Consider the following 20,132-nt stretch of genomic DNA (forward strand, 5'->3'; position numbering starts at 1 on the left):
ACACACACACATATATATATTATATAATCTATCTATCTATATCTCTAATTTCATTTTTTTTTTTTTTTTTTTAGTAAATGTGCAAAGATGTCAAACCAAATTCTTTCATGTTGTCATTATGGTGTATTGTTTCTATAATATAGAGGAAAATAATGAATTTAATCCATTTTGGAATAAGGCTGTAACATGTAACAACAAAATGTGGAAAAAAGTGAAGTGTTGTGAATACTTTCTGGATGAACTGTAGCTGTCTCCAAATGTACAGTAAATGCATATCTACCATCATTTTGAAAGTATAACAGTTTGTCACAACAATAGTAACTGATGCTTTAGGCTGACAACTGGATATCTTTGAGCAGTTTGTGAAATTAACCACCTCAGCAATGTTTGTAGGCAGGGGGTTGCAGCATTGTTGCAGAACAGAGCACAGTATCACAGACCATGGTTATATGTGCCAGAAGACCAGCGCTGAGTCCGGCAATAATGGCAATAACACAAGAAGGAATCCTCGGCTGCATGAAATAACCCCTCTGACAGGAAAATGTTGAAATACATTTAATTTTGAATTAAGTTGCTGTCTAGCATTAGTATTTCTTTTCCTTCCGATTTTTGTTTTGAGAAGGTTAGGAATCCGTATCCAACTATGAAATCAGAAACCTAAATACTGTTGGGCCTTTTTTTTTTTTTTAATTGACATTCACTGCAGTTGAATTAAATGCCTTTATAATCAATCAGAAGTATTACCCTAAATGTATGTTTGTGGTGTTTTGTGTGTTTGTCCTTTTTGTGACTTTTTTTTTTTTTTTTTTTTTCGTGTCCAGGCTTACCAATGCACTCTACACCAATATCCTCTGAAAATAGTATGGTTTCTACAGAGAGACTAAAGGAGAAGATACTTCAGCTTCAAAGTGAGCTGGCTACAGCAAAACAAGAATATGAAGAATTCAAAGAATTGACAAAGTTAGTTGATAGTCATCTTGTGATGCTTTTAATACAATGTACCCTAAAGGTAACGTTCACAGAGATAACCGGCTGCTATTGAAGAGCTTTCATTTAATACATTGTACTAGTTGCCTGGCTGTAATGTTGATCCAAAGGCTCCAATACTTGGTCCCTGACCCCAAACGACTATACAGATCAAGAGCTCTGACTTGCAAGACAGATTGGCATTTAGTCACGTATCTCGGATATTGGGGTTAGTAACACACATTTCTATGTATGAACAGATTTCAAAAAGATATTTAATGGCAACCGCAATTAGCTTAGAAATATTTCTGAGGACTGCATCCTTAGGGTAAGCAATCTCATAACAACCAATAGCCTTCCTAAATCTCTTCAAATCACCTTTTGCTGGGTTCACCAGTGAGGTCCGGTTCACACTTATGCGAGTGCGGGAAGGCTGCGAATCCGCAGCCTGTTCCCGCACCGCACACGCACCCCCGGCAGTTCACACTGCCATATGCGATACGCTGGGGGTGTCAATGTAATCTTAACGACACCCCCAGTTTGATCGCATATCGCAGTGCGATCGTGCAGTTCGCACAGGATCGGATCGCACAAGTGTGAACCGCTGTGCGATCCGATCCTGATGCGGCTGCCAAAAAGGGTCCCTGTGCGTGTTTTCTGCGGTGCGAATTTAGCCATACAAACTGTATGGCTAAACTCGCACCGCACAGCTGATCGCATGTAATGTCGGAGCAGTGCGCTCCGACATTACATGCGGACCCCGCACAAGTGTGAACCGGGGCTTAATAAAGTATTGGATGTCAGAGAAGATTGCATGACTGGAGCAAGTATTGTGTAATTGCTCTTGATGGCTGATGGTATTTGAGGATGTTGGTGCAGGGAGAGCTGTCCTTGCAACAAGCTGGAAAATATCAGCACAGCAGAGGTGCCTAAAATTGAATGTCATAATTTAAGATGGGAATACAGAATTAAGCTATAACCAATTGTATATGTTCAAATCTCTTAGGAAGAAGCAGGTTGAACAGGAATCTGAGCTTCAGTCTTTGCTCAAATCTAATGAGCATCTTGAAAACATTTTGGAGGCCATCAAAGCTCACAAGAGAAATGAAGTGTCTCAACTGAACAAAATGCATGCAGAAACAATAAAAGTAAGCATTCATAGTTGCATAGATACATAGTAGGTAAGGTTGAATAAAGACAATGGTCCATCCAGTTCAACCTGTGTAGGTGTATGTGTGTCAGTGTTGATAATCATTTCCTATATCTCTGTATGTTGTGTTCACTAAGATGCACGTCCAAGAGTCTTTTTTAAAAATATCAATACTCCCTGTTGACACCACCAGTTGTGGAAGAGAGTTCCACATCCTTATCGCCCTGACAGCAAAAAAAACTCCCCTAAGCAGCTATTATATCTCCTCTCAAGCGTGTCTTCAGGCAGAAAAAATGTAGTGCCTGTAGTTATTCCTTATAATTAAGGTCCTCCAGTCCCCTCATTATTTTGTTGCCCTTCTCTGGATTCTGTTCAGCACATCCTTTCTGGGGACTGGTGACCAGAACTGGATGGAATACTCCAGATGTGCCCTAACCAGAGTTTTATAAAGTGGCAGGATTAGTTATCGCTGGACTAAATTCCCATATTTTATGCATGCTAGTATACTGCCGGCTTTGCTAGCTGCAGAGGTTCTCCCCTCTAGTGAGCAGTTTGCGGTTATGTTTTTAGCCCCCAAATTTATTACTTTACATTTCTCCATATTAAACCTAATTTGCCGTGTAGTTGCCCACCCCATTATTTTATTCAGGTCTTCCGCAAAAACTAAGATTGAGCTATTTATCCCATACTCTGTATCATTTTATGAATAAATTAAACAGAATTTGTCCCAAGACAGAGCCTTGGGTTACCCCTCTTACCACTCCAGACCCGTCCGAGTACATTTTTTTTTATTACGACACGCCCCTGTAACCAGTTTTCTATCCAAGAACAAACTCTATGGTCTATGCCTGTAGACATCACTTTGTAGATTAAGCGTTTATGGGGAACTGTATCCAGTTCGGCCCCAGAGAAAATTTTCTCTTTCGTTCTTCGATGGACACAGTGCTCCATGAATCATAACTACTGAGACGTCCAAAAGCAGTGCCAAAATGAAAATGAGGGGTGGGGAAAATAACCTAAGGCTAAACACAAGAGCCCCAACTGGGTGACAGGAGCTCCATCTGGAAATTTTCTCTTTCGTTCGACGGACACATCGCTCCATAAGTCATAACTACTGGGTTATATTGCCTCCCTCTAGGAGTGGGACTAGGCAAAACAAAAAATACCTGGCTACGCCCATGGGCCGTCCGCAGCTTGGTATATAACCTTCCTTTCTGCTCTAGGTAATCTTTTTTTAATCTGTCTGCTTAGGAGTAAGGGACCTAGGCTCCTGGCTGGGATCTCTAGTCCTAGCACTTTTTTTTTTAATTTCTCCTTCCTTACATCTTTTTTGTTTTTTCTCTTGGGAGATCTAACATCAACTGCCGAGCTGGACGATGGGCTGGATAATCTAGATCCAGTGGTCTGCCCAGCCAGCAAGTGTGTGCAAACCGCAGCTACACGCTAGGTCGGCCGCGACATAGCCTCACGGACTGAGGCTGGCCCGCGAGTTTGTCTCGCAGGGTCGCATACGACTGGGTTTGGACCTGAGTCGCAGCGGTCCCTTGGCCAACAGCTCCCCTTCTTTGGTGGCGAGGATTCTGTCTGGAGCGTTTTACGCACCATGGAAGGGTAAGTACAGGTTTCCCCCCTCCCCTTTTTGCGGTTTTGGGGTGGATGCGGGTAACCTTCAGGGATGGTCGGACCTGACTGAAGGTTCCCGCCTCTCATCCTTAAAAATCCCTCTGTGGGCTGGGCTTCCCCCCCCACTCCCTTTCCCCCATCTGGACCTGGGGTCTTGTGGGGGTCCCAGGACAGAGAATGCAGCAGAGACCCCTGGGGTCCCCCCCCCCCCGTCATCCCCACTCTGTAAGGGTCGTGGGATAGTGTGTCCTTCCCTGGTAGTCTGGAGAGGTCCCAGTGTTTGAGACCCCTAGGTGCATGCGCCACTATTTGCAGTGTGTATAATGCAGGGGGGGGGTCCCTGTGCAGAGTGCATAGCGGAGTCCTGTGGCAGAGGGCACAGGGAAGGTCCTGGCAGCATGCTGTAGCTGATGGCCATTTTCCCTTAGTCTGGCTGGTCTCCGATTGGTGTCCATGTTTGTGTAGCCCGATGTCATGGGGTCTTTTTCCCTTAGTCTGTCTGGTCTCCAGCTGTCGGCCACATTTGTGTAGCCCGATAATGTCATGGGGCCATTTCCTCTTAGATCGGGAGACACTGGAGACGACCAAAGCCTCGTGGGGATTCCGATGCTCTTCCTCTTCCTCCCCAGTTTCCACTTCATGTGCTCGGGACATTTGAACAGGGATGGCGTCCATGGTGATGCTGGGTCCGAATTCTCTGCGCTTCTCAGATCGGTAGGGTGAGTCCTACGGGGTCCCTGCTATCCCTCTCTCTCTGTTGATAGGTATCCTGAATCTTAGGGGGATTCTTTAGTGGTGCCAAAAGATTGTTTTTGTACTGCAAGGTGTTCCTTTTCCTTATGGAGCCTCAAGGTCACATCTCCCCCACTGACACCTCATGGAGGTGGCAGGTCTCTCAAAACCCCAACTTCCCATGGTTGCACTAACGGTGGTCCTGCAGTCCTTAGTGTTCAGGGTGGAGGCAGCATGTGGGCAAAGGCCCAGGAGGAAGTGTCCCCCACCTTTCTCTGTCTCATCCAAGTCTGAGTCTGATGCTGCCGTGGACGCGGCCTGTCCATGGGGGCTTAATATCACACCCCCAGATCCATCAGATAGTGAGGATGATCCCTCCATGGTCACAGAAGCGAATTAAAAGCGCTGGTAGACTCGCTTATCACTGCAGTGCATGAGACTTTAAAAATGGAGGATGCGGCTGATGTAGCCACGGATGTGGCTGTGTCGTTTGGTACGCATAAGTCACCTCGCACTGTGTCTTATTTTGACAGGTTTTACTGTAATGAATGGGAACAACCAACATACGTTACCCTTTTGAGGAGTCACTTTTAAAAAAGTGGACTAGTCCACCAGTGGTGGACCCTCATGATTCTAGGATGAAGAAAGCTACCATGATCCCAGTAGAGGAATCCCCGTCCTTTAAGGACCCGGCTGATAGGATAGCGGAGGCTGTGGCACGCAGCATGGCTGGTTCGATATTGCGGCCAGACTTTGCCTCAGCCCTGGTATCTCAGACCCTAAATGAATGGGCCAAGGGTTATAGGGGCCCTACCTTAGAGTCCCTCTTAGCCCATTGGGTGAAGCAGACTGTCACCAGAGGCCTCCTACACAGATCTTTGTTGCCAAACCCACCAGTCTTGGAGAGGTGGGGAGGGGTCGTTTTGTCCATCTGTTAGCTTGTGAGGGCTTTCGCAACTTTATTATCTTGCTGCAAGATTAGTTGCCTGACTATGCTATCTCGCTAAAAGTTAGGTTGTCTGACAAGACAGTTTGTCTCCTCATAGAGCTTCTTTACCTGCTTATATGGTAAGGAGTGCATTTTTCTCATATTGACTGTTTGGGGTTTTTTGTTTTTGTTTCCCAAACTTCCTTTCCCTAGTTTTTGTCTGGGCATCTGTTGACCATATCAGTAGTTTTTAGTTTGCTCCAGTTTTATTAGTGTATTTTTATCTACCTGTTTGGTAGATTGTTGGTTATTTCTCCAGCTCTCAATGGCAGAGGTCCAATGCTCCTTTTAGTCGGGTGTATTTCTGTATTTCTCTTGCTGTGAAATACCAGTATGATCCTCTGTCCTCCCCTAGGTCATGACATGTTTCTACATTTTGCAATGGCTTCTCATCTGCCCTTGATTTGGGAGTTTGTTCCTTCATATACCTATGATGTGCAGATGGTAAATGTTATTGAACCTGTTAGTGGCTGTTGCCCACTTCATCAGTTGAACTGCTATTGGACTTCCTGACTGATTGTGTCTGTGTGGGCGATAAACAAAATATATTTCTGTACTTGTCTAAACTTATCTGAGGGACACTGTTCCCACCCCCCTTTTTTTTTATTTATTTATTTTTTCTAGCCCTGTGTATTGCTTGCTCATAAATCTGATACATGCTGGGGAGAGGAAGGGTTATACAGGGGCTGGCTTTTGTTTTCCAATGTCTCAACCTACTTTAGGAGGAAGTATAAGCAATCTGTATTTGAACTGGTGTTGCTTAGTTACATAGTAGGTGAGGTTGAATAAAGACAATAGTCCATCCAGTTCAACCTGTGTAGGTGTGTGTGGCTGTAATCATCTCGCATAGCCCTGAATGTTCTGATCCTTGAGATGTACTTCTAAGAGTCTTTTGAAAGCCACCATACTTCCCGCAGAAACCACCTCTTGTGGTAGAGAATTCCACAATCTTGTAGCCCTAACAGTAAAGAACCCCCCACATTGCCTGAGGTTAAAACGCTTCTCCTCTAATCGCATTGTATGCCCTCGAGTCCTCATGCAATCCCTTTGACTGAACAGCTTTTTTTCTAAGCGGAGATCCCCATTGAGATATTTATAAATTGCTATTGTGTCCCCCCTCAGGCGTCTCTTCTCCAGGGAGAATAAATCAAGCGATTGCAGACGCTCTTCATAATTAAGGTCCTCCAATCCCCTAATCAGTTTAGTTGCCCTTCTCTGGACTCTCTCCAGCTCCGACACATCCCTCCTGAGGACTGGCGACCAGAACTGGACAGAATACTCCAGATGCGGTCAGACTAGAGTTTTATAAAGTGGAAGGATTACAGTCTTATCTCTGGAATACATCCCTTTCTTTATGCATGCTAATATTCTGCTGGCTTTGGCAGCTGCAGCTTGACATTGCATGCTATTGCCTAATCCAGGGCTTCCCAAACTTTTTTGGGGCCGAGACCCACTTATGAATACAGATTTTTTTCGGGACCCACTTGCTTGTAATTGAATTTCTCTAGCGCTCATCGACAGACGTAGTCCTCGGTGATACACCACCTTCGGGTTATGTTACCTCCGCAGGAGCAGGACTAGACAGGAAATTAAAAAGCTCTGGCCACACCCTAGGGGCAGTCCCAGAGGGTATATCCTCTCTCTCTCTGCCTCAGCAAATCAGTTATTTTCTGTCTAGTTAGGAGTAAGGACCTAGACACCTTGCTGGGATCTTAGGTCCTGGCAAGAATTTTTTCTTAAAGGATTTTTTTTTAGACAGCTTTTTTCTCCAGTGTTCCTGTGAGATCTTCAAGCAAGAAAGCTGAACTGGGCGACGGGCTGGATGTTGAGATCCGGTGGTCACCCCAGTTCAGCCTACGAGCGCGTGCAGGCCATAGCTCCGCGCTGGGTCGGCCGCGACAAAGTCCCATTAAAGGACTGTCCACGCGAGTTAAATGTCTCGCCGAAACGCCAAAGACCATGAGTCACGGCGTCCGTATCGGTCGACAGCCCTCCCGCCCCGGTGGAGAGGGGTACTGTCAGGAGTTGGTGCCCGCCTGGTTCCGGTATGGTGAGTAGTATGTTCCCCCTTTCCCCCTGACGGGTGTTGTGGTGAACGCGGGCCCCTCTCTGTATGGTAAGATAGAGTCCCTTTCTATCCTACAACATGACACAGATCCTCCTATTTTGAGTGTGATTTTATGTGTGCAAAAAAGCCAGGAGGCTTGGTTTGGGAGCTAACAATCTAATTGTATACATGTCTTAAAGATGTAATCTGTGGCATTCTGGGAATCTTATGGGTTAAGAATAAGCTACCTACCAGTCAGAAGCCACGGACATGTAGACTGCCTTCCTAATCAGATCTCCAGCTATTAGCAGGCCTCCCGAACGGCCATGCGGTCCGCCAGGGCCGGTACCGCCAACCACGCCATATCCCCATGCAGTGAGAGTGTTGTGTGCCCTGCAGCACACCGCTATTCAGTACGGGCCGCCGCCATTTTTTTTGCTGGATCGCACGAGCCGCCATTTTGGCGGAGCCTCGTGTCTCCAGCATGGGGGCGGCCATGTTTGAGGTGATCCAAACACCTCGTGGAGCTTGGGGGAGGCGCCGGAAGGCGTACAGAGGGGCGGAGCCGCCTCCTTTCTTCCTGGGCAGCCAGCCAAAAGACTTCCTGTTTGTTAAGACAGCGCTGTAACCTGTTGCAGTTTAACTCTGAGCATCAAGTGGTGAGCCTGGGGGTCTATCTCTCTCTCTCTCTCGATCGATAGGGATCCCTAGCAGGTAACACTAAGGGGCTTTTGTGGCGCTGGGGGTCGAAAAAAAAAAAAAAAAAAAAAAAAGTTTTATTTTTGAATTATATTATCCAGGAAGTAACTGGAGTTATCATGGACCCTGCCACACATATTCCCCCACCTGTTTCCCTCGAGGGGGCCACGGGACCCGCCGGTGCACAGAGTATAGAGTCATTTACAGCAATTTTGGAGTCTATGGTGGCTCGGGTGGAGGCGGCCTGTCAGGGACGGGGGTCAAGGAAGCGACCCCCGCCTACCCCTATACCATCTGACACCTCTGACTCAGATTCAGAGGTGGTCACGGCAGTTGCAGGTTCCTCTGCAAGGGCTGTTATCCCAGGTAAAGCCCCCTCAGACAGTGAGGAGGACGCTTCTTCTCCTGCTATTATTCAGGAAGAAGCATTGGTGGACGCACTAGTTGTGGCAGTGCAGGAAACCTTAAAACTTGAGGCTTTACGGGCAGAGGCAACTGAAACAGAGATTCGTTTTGGTACTAATAAGCCCATCAAGACGATGAAGGCTTTTCCTGTACCTAAATGTTTCGGTAATCAGATTAAAGGAGAATGGGAGCATTCTAAACGTACCTTTACTATTTCCAAGCGTATTGCTAGACGCTATCCGTTTGAGGAATCCATCATTAAGAAATGGACGGTACCACCAGTCGTGGATCCGCCTATTGCCAGGCTGAATAAAGCCACGGTTATTCCAGTGGAGGACACTTCGTCCTTTAAGGATCCGGTGGATCGAAAGATGGAAGCAGAGTCCCGCACCATCTTCTCTCTGATAGGGTCAGCATTTAGACCAGTAATTGTTATTGGTCTAGTTTCCCAGACACTTACGGAATGGGCGAAAATGGTACGCCAAGATCTTAGGGGAAAAGATATTTCCCAGGAGACATCTGATTTGATGGAACAGATTATACAAGGGCTACAGTTTATCTGTGACGCAGCCTTGGACACTACTCCCTTATTAGGGCATGCATCTAAGACAGCGGTGATCCTCAGACGTGTGCTGTGGTTAAAATGCTGGTCAGCTGACCTAGGTTCCAAGAAGACCTTGACAAATCTCCCCTTTCAGGGGAATCGTCTATTTAGGGCCAACCTAGATGAAATCATTAAGGATGCCACTGGGGGCAAGAGCACTTTTTTGCCACAGGCTGCTAAAGCTAAGGGACCTCGCAACAAGCGAGGACCTTTCTTTACCGCCCATAAAGGGCGCCTGGCTGGTACTAGCGGGAAAGGCAAGACTCCTCCAGGAGGGTTCAAGAAGGGCTGGTCGGACAAGCAAAGGACCAACCCAGCCAAACCCGAAGCAAAGGAGTACACAGCCTGAAGGTGCGCCCCCACCCGGTTTCAGGGTGGGGGGACGTTTTCACCGGTATTCAGGACATTAGATCGAGCATCAACCACTACTACCGGTGCGATTCTTCCCTTCCAACATTTAAGTACTACAGGAAGCGGTAATTACCGTTCCCTGAATAGATCTTTTCCTTTACCTTTTCCTAAGATTAGTCCCGATACCTCACAGGAATCGGATCTGGTTGACCAGATAGGCCAAGTGGCCTCTAGTCGGGTGACTTCGGTCCCTGAGGTTCAACCAGAAAAGATCACCTTTCCTGATAACTATCAGGTATCTGATAAATGTGTGGGAACAGAAAACGACCAGACTTTCTCGGATGGTCGGGGCCAGATACCTCTAGGGACGCCTGGTTCAGATCCAGTCAGCGCCAGTGGTCCTAGAAATTCTAGGCTGGCCTCCTCTAGCCGGCCTGGCCGACTTGGACATGTTAGTCGTAGACGTTCCGTGGGAACTTCGTCTCAGGGAGTGTCTGTGGTCTCAAGGACCAAATTACCATCATGCTTTACAGTCGCTGGGTTTAATGGCCTGGCCATTGAGACCCAAGTACTGAAGGACAGAGGTTTGTCAGCTTCAGTCATTCCTACCCTTATTAAAGCAAGGAAAGCGACTTCCAGCAAAGTCTATTATCACACATGGAAGACTTATATTGCGTGGTGCGAATCTTTAGGATTTCCTCCACGTACCTATTCGGTAACTCGAATATTGGCCTTTTTGCAACAAGGGGTTGAGCAGAAGCTAGCCTTGAGCACCATCAAGGGTCAAGTTTCAGCATTAGCAATCTTCTTTCAGAAGCCTTTAGCTACCAAATCCTTGGTGCGGAATTTCATCCAGGGGGTGCGGCACCTGGCTCCTCCAGTCCGCGCGCCCTTACCGCCCTGGGATCTTAATTTGGTTTTGTCGGTTCTACAGAAACCTCCCTTTGAAAACATCAGGGAGATTCCCTTGCTTACTTTATCCCAGAAGGTGGCCTTCTTGGTGGCTATTACTTCTGCTCGCAGGGTGTCAGAACTGGCTGCATTATCATGCCAGTCACCATACCTAGTGATTCATAGGGATAAGGTAGTACTTCATCCTAAGCCATCTTTTCTTCCCAAGGTGGTTTCAGATTTTCATCTGAATGAAGATATTGTACTACCTTCCTTGTGTCCTCAGCCCAAGCATCATCGGGAACATGCGTTGCATTCCTTAGATGTGGTTCGGGCAATCAGGGTATACCTGAAAGCTACGGAATCATTCCGTAAGACGGATTCACTTTTTGTGATCACGGATGGCCCCAGAAAGGGTTTGCCTGCATCTGCCGCGACCATTGCCAAATGGATTAGACAAACGGTGGTACAGGCTTATTCTATTAAGGGTCAGAGTCCTCCGTTCCCTGTTAGGGCGCACTCCACTCGAGCGCTCAGTACTTCCTGGGCCTTTCGCCATCAGGCGTCAGTGGTCCAGGTATGTAAGGCGGCCATCTGGTCGTCGGTACATACCTTTACAAAATTCTATAAAATTGATGTGACGGCATCGGCGGATGCCTCATTTGGCCGCAAGGTTTTGCAGGCCGCAATTTGAGGAGACCGGTGGTCTACCTCGAGGGTTTTTTTCTGTTTGAAAATTTTTTTGTTGAGTCTCATCATTAAGGATGAGCATTGTAAACTTCTAGTTGGCACCGGTTGGGCCTTCTAGATTGGGATTTGATTTCCATTTTCCCACCCCTCAGTTGTGATACTGCTCTGGGACGTCCCGAAGGTGGTGTATCACCGAGGACTACGTCTGTCGATGAGCGCTAGAGAAAAATGGATTTTTGTAAAATCTTACCGTAAAATCCTTTTCTCTTAGCTCATCGACAGACGTAGTCCCCGCCCCTCTGTTTTGGAGTTGGGTTGGGTTAAATTCTCTAAGCACTGCTTTTTCACATAACTGATTTGCTGAGGCAGAGAGAGAGAGGATATACCCTCTGGGACTGCCCCTAGGGTGTGGCCAGAGCTTTTTAATTTCCTGTCTAGTCCTGCTCCTGCGGAGGTAACATAACCCGAAGGTGGTGTATCACCGAGGACTACGTCTGTCGATGAGCTAAGAGAAAAGGATTTTACGGTAAGATTTTACAAAAATCCATTTATTGTAAAGCGCTACAGAATTTATTGGCGCTATATAAATGCAATTAATAATAATAATTTTGCATATTTTAAAGGGAGGGGGATGTTGAATTAAAAATATCAATTTACTACTTTTCAATTTTAATATTGAATACACTTAATTAATGACACGGGTCATGGTAAGGGTGATGGTACAGGCATTACACAGGTGATGACACAGGCATGGCACAGGTCATGGTACAGGCATGTCACAGGTCATGGCACAGGAGATAGTATAGACATGGCACAGGTCATGGTAAGGGCATGGCACAGGTCATGGTAAGGGCAGGATAAGATTTGTGTCCCCCAGTGCAGGATAAGATTTGTGTCCCCCAGTGCAGGATAAGATTTGTGTCCCCCAGTGCAGGATAAGATGTGTCCCCAGTGCAGTTCTCCCTCCAGCAGGCAGACCTCAGATACAGCGCGGCACATCGATCTGTGATTCTCCTCTTCTGAGGCTCCTCCTCCTCATATGTCAGAGCGGAGGAGAAGCCGATTCCTAAAGTTTTGCACGGACAGCTCGGGAGAGATGCGGCTGCAGAAGGGGAGAAGACCCGGCTGTGTCATCGATCGTGACATCGGCTGTGACATAGTTGGGGGCAGGGCCGGTACAAGGGGTGGATGGGAGGGACGGCTCAGGAAGGACACTGGATGTCAGATCGGGACTATACAGAGTTTGTTACCCGCCCCCCTTTCCACATTGTTTGCTGGGAGGAGAGGGCGGGTAACAAACTCTGTATAGTCCCGATCTGACATCCAGTGTCCTTCCTGAGCCGTCCCTCCCACCCACCCCTTGTACTGGCCCTTCCCCCAACAATGTCACAGCCGGGTACCCCATCCCCCTCCCCCATAGCCAGCAATACGTCCAGCGCCCCTAGTGGGCTTTTAAATGGTAACTTTTTTTTTTTTTTTTCCACTGCTCAACTGACTGCTCTAACGCTGTTGGCGACCCACTCAGATGCGGCTCGCGACCCACCAGTGGGTCGCGACCCACAGTTTGGGAAGTCCTGGCCTAATCTATCATCAACCAAGACTCCCAGATCTTTCTCCATTTTTGATTCCCCCAAGGGTTCCCCTCCTAACGTGTATTGTGCTTTTATGTTTTTAGTCCCCAAGTGAAAAACCTTACACTTCTCCACATTAAACCTCATTTGCCAAGTCGTTGCCCACTCCGTTATTTTGTCCAGGTCATTCTGTAGGATATCTGCTTCATGCTGTGCAGTTATTTCCCTGGCCAATTTTGTGTCATCTGCAAAAACTGATATCGAACTACAGATCCCGACCTCAATGCTGTTTATGAATAAATTGAACAAGGTTGGTCCCAGGACTGAGCCCTGGGGCACCCCGCTTACTACCTCAGACCAGTTTGAGTATGCGCAGTTTATTACCACCCTTTGGACTCACCCTTTTAGCCAGTTCCGTATCCAGGAGCAAACCCTGCTGTCGATACCTGCAGACCTTATTTTATAAATTAGGTGCTTATGGGGAACTGTATCAAACACCTTAGCGAAATCCAAGTACACAACATCCACTGGTCTGCCCCGATCTAACTCACAGCTCACCTCCTCGTAGAATGTTAAGAGATTGGTTTGACAAGAACGCCCATTTGTAAACCCCTGCTGATTACTTCTGATGATGTTGTCTTTAGCAAACTCTACGATATAGTCCCTTATCATCCCCTCCAGAAGTTTACATACTATTGATGTCAAACTGACAGGCCTATAATTTCCCAGGATATGCCTCTGCCCCTTTTTGAATATCGGAATCACGTTCGCTTTCCTCCAATCCCCTAGTACATCTCCTGTCCTAATACTGTCAGCAAAGATCAGGAACAGTGGTCTAGATATAACCTTTACTGAGTTCCTTGAGTACTCTCGGATGTACGCCATCCGGGCCTGGTGATTTGTTTGTGTTAAGTTTATCCAGCCTTTCCCTGATTTCACTCTCTGTCAGCCATAGTGGCAAGTCCTGTGTATTACTACTAACCATACCGTCATGGTCAGTGTACCCCTCCGTTTCCTGTGTAAAGACTGACGAGAAAAAAGCATTCAGCACGTTTGCTTTTTCAGTGTCCTCTGTAACCATCCTCCTATCATCGTTAATTATGTGTGCAATATGCTCTGCCCTAGTTTTTTTGCTGTTGATATATTTAAAGAATTTCTTTGGGTTTTTTTTTTACTATCCTCCACTATTTGTCTCTCAAAGTTGATTTTAGCTATCTTGATTTCGTGTTTACTTTTCTTATTTGCCTCCTTGTATTGCTCGAAAGCCGATACTGTGCCCTCCTGATTTATATTTCTTGAAGGCCAATTTTTTTCCCCTAATAAGTTTTTTAATGCTATGTTTTAGTCAGCCAGGTTTGGCTTTGTCTCTTCTCAATTTTATTTCCCATAGGAATGCACTGCAAGATGCATTTGCTTAATACGTTCCTAAAGCATTCCCATTTTTCCTCTGTGGTTAGTGATCCCAGGGTTTGGTCCCAGTTTACCCTTTCCATCAATGAGTACAGTTTTGGAAAGTTTGCCCTTCTGAAGTTTAGGGTTCTTATGTTCCCCACTTGCCTTGTTATATTGTTATTTACACTAAATGTGATCATCCTGTGATCGCTAGAGCCCAGGTAGTCCTGGACTCCTACCTCCGAGATTAGGTCTGGGTCATTAGTGATCAATGGATCCAGGACTGCGTTTTCCCTAGTCGGAGAGTCCACCAACTGTGACATGTAATTATCCTGTAAGGTTTCCGTGAATAGACGGGCCTTCTGTGAGTGTGTAGTCCCCCTCTTCCCAGTCAATGTCGGGATAATTGAAGTCCCCCAATATGATCACTGATCCCAGTTTTGCCACTTTACCCACTAGTGCTAAAAATTCCAGCTCTACCTCCCCCCTTGTTTGGTGGCCTATAGCAAACACCCACAATTACTTTTCCTTTTTCTCCTTCCCTATGGAGTTCTACCCACACAGATTCTAAATCCATGCTCATCCCTTCCGTAATGTCACTCCTCTCTATCACACTTACATTGTTCTTGACATAGAGACACCTCCCCCTCTTTTTCCTACCCTGTCCTTCCGGTACACCGAATACCCTTGGATATTGGCCAGCCAGTCATGTGAGGGGTCGAACCAAGTCTCCGTTATTCCCACAAGGTCTATGTCCTCCTCATGTACTACGATTTCCAACTCATCCATTTTATTAGCTAGGCTCCTGGCATTAGCATATACCCCTCTTAGTTTTACCCCTCTTAGTTCTAGTGGACTAGAAGATTTGACGGGAAGTACAAAAACCTATATTTCTTTTGTTTTGTTTTTTCCTGGCTTTTCTGCTAAACCAGTGGATTCAATATTTTCCTGACCTGGAACAAGCATATAGGCTAGGACAGCCATTCTCAACCTTTTTAAACAAAGAGGAACCCTTAAAATAACTTTCCAGGTCTCGGGGAACTCCTGCTAAAAAGTTCTATAACTCATGCTACATTAGTGTGATGGTCAGTGAGAAGAATGTCTCCTTGCACTTTTTGGTTACTGGGAAAATATACCGTTTGTTGATGGCCAAAAAGCTCAATGGTGTCAGTGAGAACTTATCTTAAATTGCACATTGTTCAATGAACCCCTAGCAACCTCCTGGAGGAATCCTAGGGTTCCACAGAACCCTGGCTAAAAACCCCTGGATTAGGGGTTAATTAATTTTTTATTTTGTTTTTTCCTCTGGCTTCCCATATCTGCATTTTTCTACGCCTTTAAATGTAAGCAGGGGAAGCTTTTAGTAGATATCTTAATTTGGGCTACAGCTACATTGGCAGTTTGTTTTTTATATTTTTTGCTACAAAGAGCTTATTTGTATAAGAATTAGTTCACCTTTCAACTAAGAAGAATAAATGCACATTTTTGCAGGTAAAAAAAATGTGCATTTTATTCTTTTTTGTTTCTGGACCTGCAGATCTGTCAGTGTATCTGCCGTACATCCCGGATGGGCCAGCAGATACAATCTGACAGGAAGGAACTTATAGTTCTCTATTCACAGAGCACTGTATTTAAGTGACAAAGCCATGTGGGCGTAGCCCTGCTTGGCCACTTTTTTTTTTTTTTTTTTAAGTGTGACAGCTAATTTGGGAGAAGATCACCGCTAGCTGTCAGATCGGGGGGGGGGGGGGTTAGTTGTGGGTGTAACATTTTACGAATGGTGAACTTATCCTTTAAACCACTTGTTGACAATCGTCATATAGGCAATTTATTTATTTCAGTCTTCTACAAATAAAATGAATGGCAACAAATGCTAAAGTTACCAACTATTTTTAATATATAACACAAAGTAGTAGTATCAGTTTTCTATGGTTTTTTTGGCAGCAGCGGGACTCTAACTGTATCTGCAGTGTGATTCAGTCACCCGTGAGCTTTGCCGTGTGCTTTTATGTCTGAAAGCAATATTCCTCTTTTGTACTCTCTAAAGTAGACAAGTAATTTTTTAAAAAAATTTCATTTGTTTACTAGCTTGTTTTTTTGGTTGTGTCCTCTTAGATTCTGACTACTCCAACAAAAGCTTACAATTTAAGGTCACGACTTGTTCCTCGTCTCAGTCCAGATGGCATCCAAGATGATTTGCTGGATACTCCTAAGTCTGGGGGTCATCATGACAATATAATCAATGAACCCATCCCTCCAGAGATGAGTGAACAAGCCTATGAAGCTATTGCTGAGGAACTCCGAATGATGCAGGTAAGGCTACAATATGCTGATGCCAATTGGTGCATACCATTTCTGGGTTATTCCATTCTGAACTGACACAAACCAGGATTTGTAACAAGCCTCTGCTTGGTCTGTAACAGGATGCCTTTAATTTCATATTCCCATTTCCCAGCAAGTTCGTGATACTTACTCCAATCTCCTTCAGCATGCACTTTGATGACACGCATGCATGTGCAGTATCAAGCCGGTGCTTTCTATCTTGGGTAGCTGACAATCCCTACTTACACACATTAGAGCTTAATTTGAGTACAGTTTAAAATGCAATGGGTTTTCCAAAACTACTTGTTATAATCATTGCCTTGAAATTTGTAAATTGTTCAAGTGTACACATTAAACTTTGTGTACATTGATTCCTTCACAGACTGTTGCTTAGTCTCCTGTAAAATGCTTTCCTCCAAGATAAAACCTACATCACCCAATGACCGATTTTCAAACATCTTTGTACACAGTCTTAACCGCCCTCACATACAGTTTCTCTAGTCTATTCTCTCTTCCTATTCGGTAGATCCGCTCCTTCTCTTTCATTTTTAGCGCAATAGGAGCTGGACTGATTTTGACGTTTTCAGAGAGGATTGGCTCAAGGCATTCTCCCTCACTCATTCACTTTCTCTGTCTCTTGTAAAGTTCAGAAACTCAATTATAAAATATTGACATGGTGATATTACTGCCCAACTACACTTACCACCGACCTTCTCAAATACCTGCTGGTAAGAGAAAGTTACATTGCACCTTAAACTGAATACAGTCTGACTGCTTTTAAATGTCTTTTTGGTAAACCTGCATCTAAATCTGTTTAACAGCCACCTATAACTTTGTTTACATTTTTGTGATGTTTATTATGTTTTAAATCGTATCCAAATTATAGCCCTGATCTTTTTTTTTTTTTTTTTTTTTTTTTTTTTTTACAACTCTGACCTCTTGGTCCTCTTGCAGTTGATTGTTGTGTGAAAAGTTTGGTTTACGCTGTGTGCCTGATATTACCTCTTGATTTGATTGTCGTCAAATTCCATCCACATCCACCACAGTATAAAACAAGAGCACCTTTATGGGGGTACACATACCAGGAGGACATACACTGGGGTTCTTCCAAAGAAGTGGCAGTCTTTAAATAAATAGCACTTCTGCTCTTGCACTTTAGCAATTGCATAAAGCAAACATCTACAGCAAACTACTTTACAAATCACCAGACTGCAGGTGACTTTGTTTTCCCCAATCAGCTCTCTGCTTCCTCTCCATAACATGCACTCTTTACCTCTCCTTTTCACAGTTGCAGTTTCTCTCCTTAAACTCTTTCCCTCACCTCCCTCTTCTCCACTCACAATCTGTATATATTACCCTCACTTCTGCCCTCTCCTTATTACGGAACTCATCACCACCTCCTAATTCTAATCCCACATGCTAATAAAACCCCCCAGGATGCTATATATGTCCCCTCATATAAATCATACACTCCTATTACCTCCCCCACCCTTCTTATCCTAACCTCCTGAAGATATATCCCCAAAGCCTTAGCCTCCCTTTTTTTTTTTTTAACTGTACCCAACATACCCATTACCCCACATCCTCTGGCAACTGTCGCAATCCACGCAATTTAGTTTCCATTCCTCTTCTTCTTCCCAAAACCAGCCTCCCTTTCTCCTGTGCCCTCTGGAATGCCCACTCTGTCTGCAACAAATTCACCACTGTTCAGGATTTCTTTTGTCACTAACTCTTTTAATCTACTTGCTGTCACCGAAACCTGGCTTCATGTATCCGACACTCCTTCTCCTACTTCCCTAGACCTAGTGGAAGGAAGGGAGGTGGAGTGGGATCCTTCTATCCCCACAGCACCTTCCAGGTTTCTCACTCTCCTCCCTCTCATCATTTTGAAGCTCACTGTATATGTCTGTTTTCTCCAATTGCTGTGATATACCAATCCCCTGGACCGGTATTCATTATCATTTATGACTTCTCTGCCTGGCTACCTTACTTTCCCTCTTCTGAAATTCCCATAATCATTCTCAGCGACTTCCAACATCCCTGTTAATACAAACACTCTGTAACTTCTAAACTTCTTAGTCTAACCTCCTCATTTGACCTGAAGCAATGGGTACAGGCTTCTACTCGCACTGATGGCAGCACCCTCGACCCTTTATTCTACTACATATGCTCTCCATGCATCCATTCCAACAATCCTTTTCCTCTCTCACCACCTTGTTAGTTTCACTTTTTCCCTGTCTTCCACCATCTTTCCCTCCAGTTGCCTAACAATCACCCGTAGAAACGTTCACCACTTCAACCCTTCTCTTCTCTATTCTACCACAACCACCTCTATGACAAACTCTCACCCCTGTCTTGCCCCAATCTAGCTACTTCTGTCTACAATAGATCCCTGTCCTTTACCCTGGAAGATCTTGCCCCCCTCACTACACACAGAATTGGGCCCGACCCCTTACAACCCTGGCAAACCGATGGCACCTGAAATTTAAAACATCTTAGCGGCGCTCTTGAGCATCTGTGGTGTAAGACGAAGTCTCATGAAGACTCCAACCAATATAAATCTGTCCTCTAAAATTACAATTCTAGACTCCACACTGCCTAGCAGACCTATTTTATCACTCTCTCATTAACACCACCTCATGCAGTCCCCGTCAGTTCTTGTCTACTTTTACCTCTCTACTTTGTCCTCTACTGCCTCCACCCACCAACTCACTCACTGCCCAGGAGATCGCCAATAACTTCGAAAATAAGATCAATTTGTGATGAAATCGCCACTATACAAGTATCTCTCCCACTTAACAACCCATGTCAACTGGTACAATCACTACTCCCCTTATTCAACCTGGGGGTTACCATGAGTACTCTGGAGGAGTTTGGTTGGATCGTAAACCTTCAAAAGTCGTCTCTGACCGCTTCCATGAGACTGGTATATCTGGGCCTGACCTTGGACACGTCCTCTGCCAGGGTGTTTCTTCCTCCGGAAAAACTCCAGAAGTTCCAGTCAGCGGATCGTTTGTTGATGTCCAACGCCCGGCCGTCCCTTCGGACCTGTATGAGAGTACTGGGACTGATGGTGTCCTCCTTCGAGGCGGTCCCATTCGCTCAGTTCCACACGAGGGTTCTTCTAAAGGAAATTCTTCTCAAGTGGAGCAAACACCAAAATTCTCTGGATTCTTGGATTCGGGTAAGCCACAGGACCAGAGAGTCCCTGGTCTGGTGGCTTCGGTCCCCGATGCTTCAGTCGGGGAAATCCTTTCTCCCTATATACTGGACAATTGTCACCACAGATGCGAGTCTGTCCGGGTGGGGGGAGTCCTCAATCAGGACTCGGCTCAGGGAGTCTGGTCCCTGGAGAAAGCTTGATTGCCGATCAATGTCCTGGAGCTGAGAGCGATCCGGCTTTGCCTGATGCACTGGACCGACAGTCTAGCGGGTTGTCCAGTGCGCATTCAATCGGACAATGCCACGACCGTGGGTTACGTCAATCGCCAAGGGGGCACCAAGAGTGTTTTTGCGGCCCTGGAAGTGGCGGACATTCTACGTTGGGCGGAGCGCCATGTTCCTGCTATCTCTGCTCTCCACATTCCAGGAGTGGAAAATTGGCAGGTGGATTACCTCAGCCGCCAGGCCTTGGATGCAAGGGAGTGGTCCCTGCATCTTGAGGTGTTTCACCAGTTGTGCCTTTGCTGGGGCACTCCGGA

The 20,132-nt window shown here is 45.7% G+C and overlaps 1 protein-coding gene across 1 annotated transcript in view; it reads left to right on the forward strand.

Annotated features, from left to right (window-relative positions):
* The window catches only part of KIF15 (kinesin family member 15), a gene marked incomplete at its 3' end in the record, with an annotated part of 260,968 nt that overhangs the window by 128,952 nt on the left and 111,884 nt on the right, over positions 1-20,132 (forward strand). The window contains exons 15-17 of the mRNA XM_082258917.1: positions 822-960; positions 1,973-2,114; positions 16,225-16,422. Coding sequence (XP_082115043.1) covers positions 822-960; positions 1,973-2,114; positions 16,225-16,422 — 479 coding nt within the window. The remainder of the gene's footprint in view (positions 1-821; positions 961-1,972; positions 2,115-16,224; positions 16,423-20,132) is intronic.

This window comes from Pelophylax lessonae (assembly GCF_965119305.1).
Source record: "Pelophylax lessonae genome assembly, chromosome: 5".
Taxonomy (NCBI): Eukaryota; Metazoa; Chordata; class Amphibia; order Anura; family Ranidae; genus Pelophylax; species Pelophylax lessonae.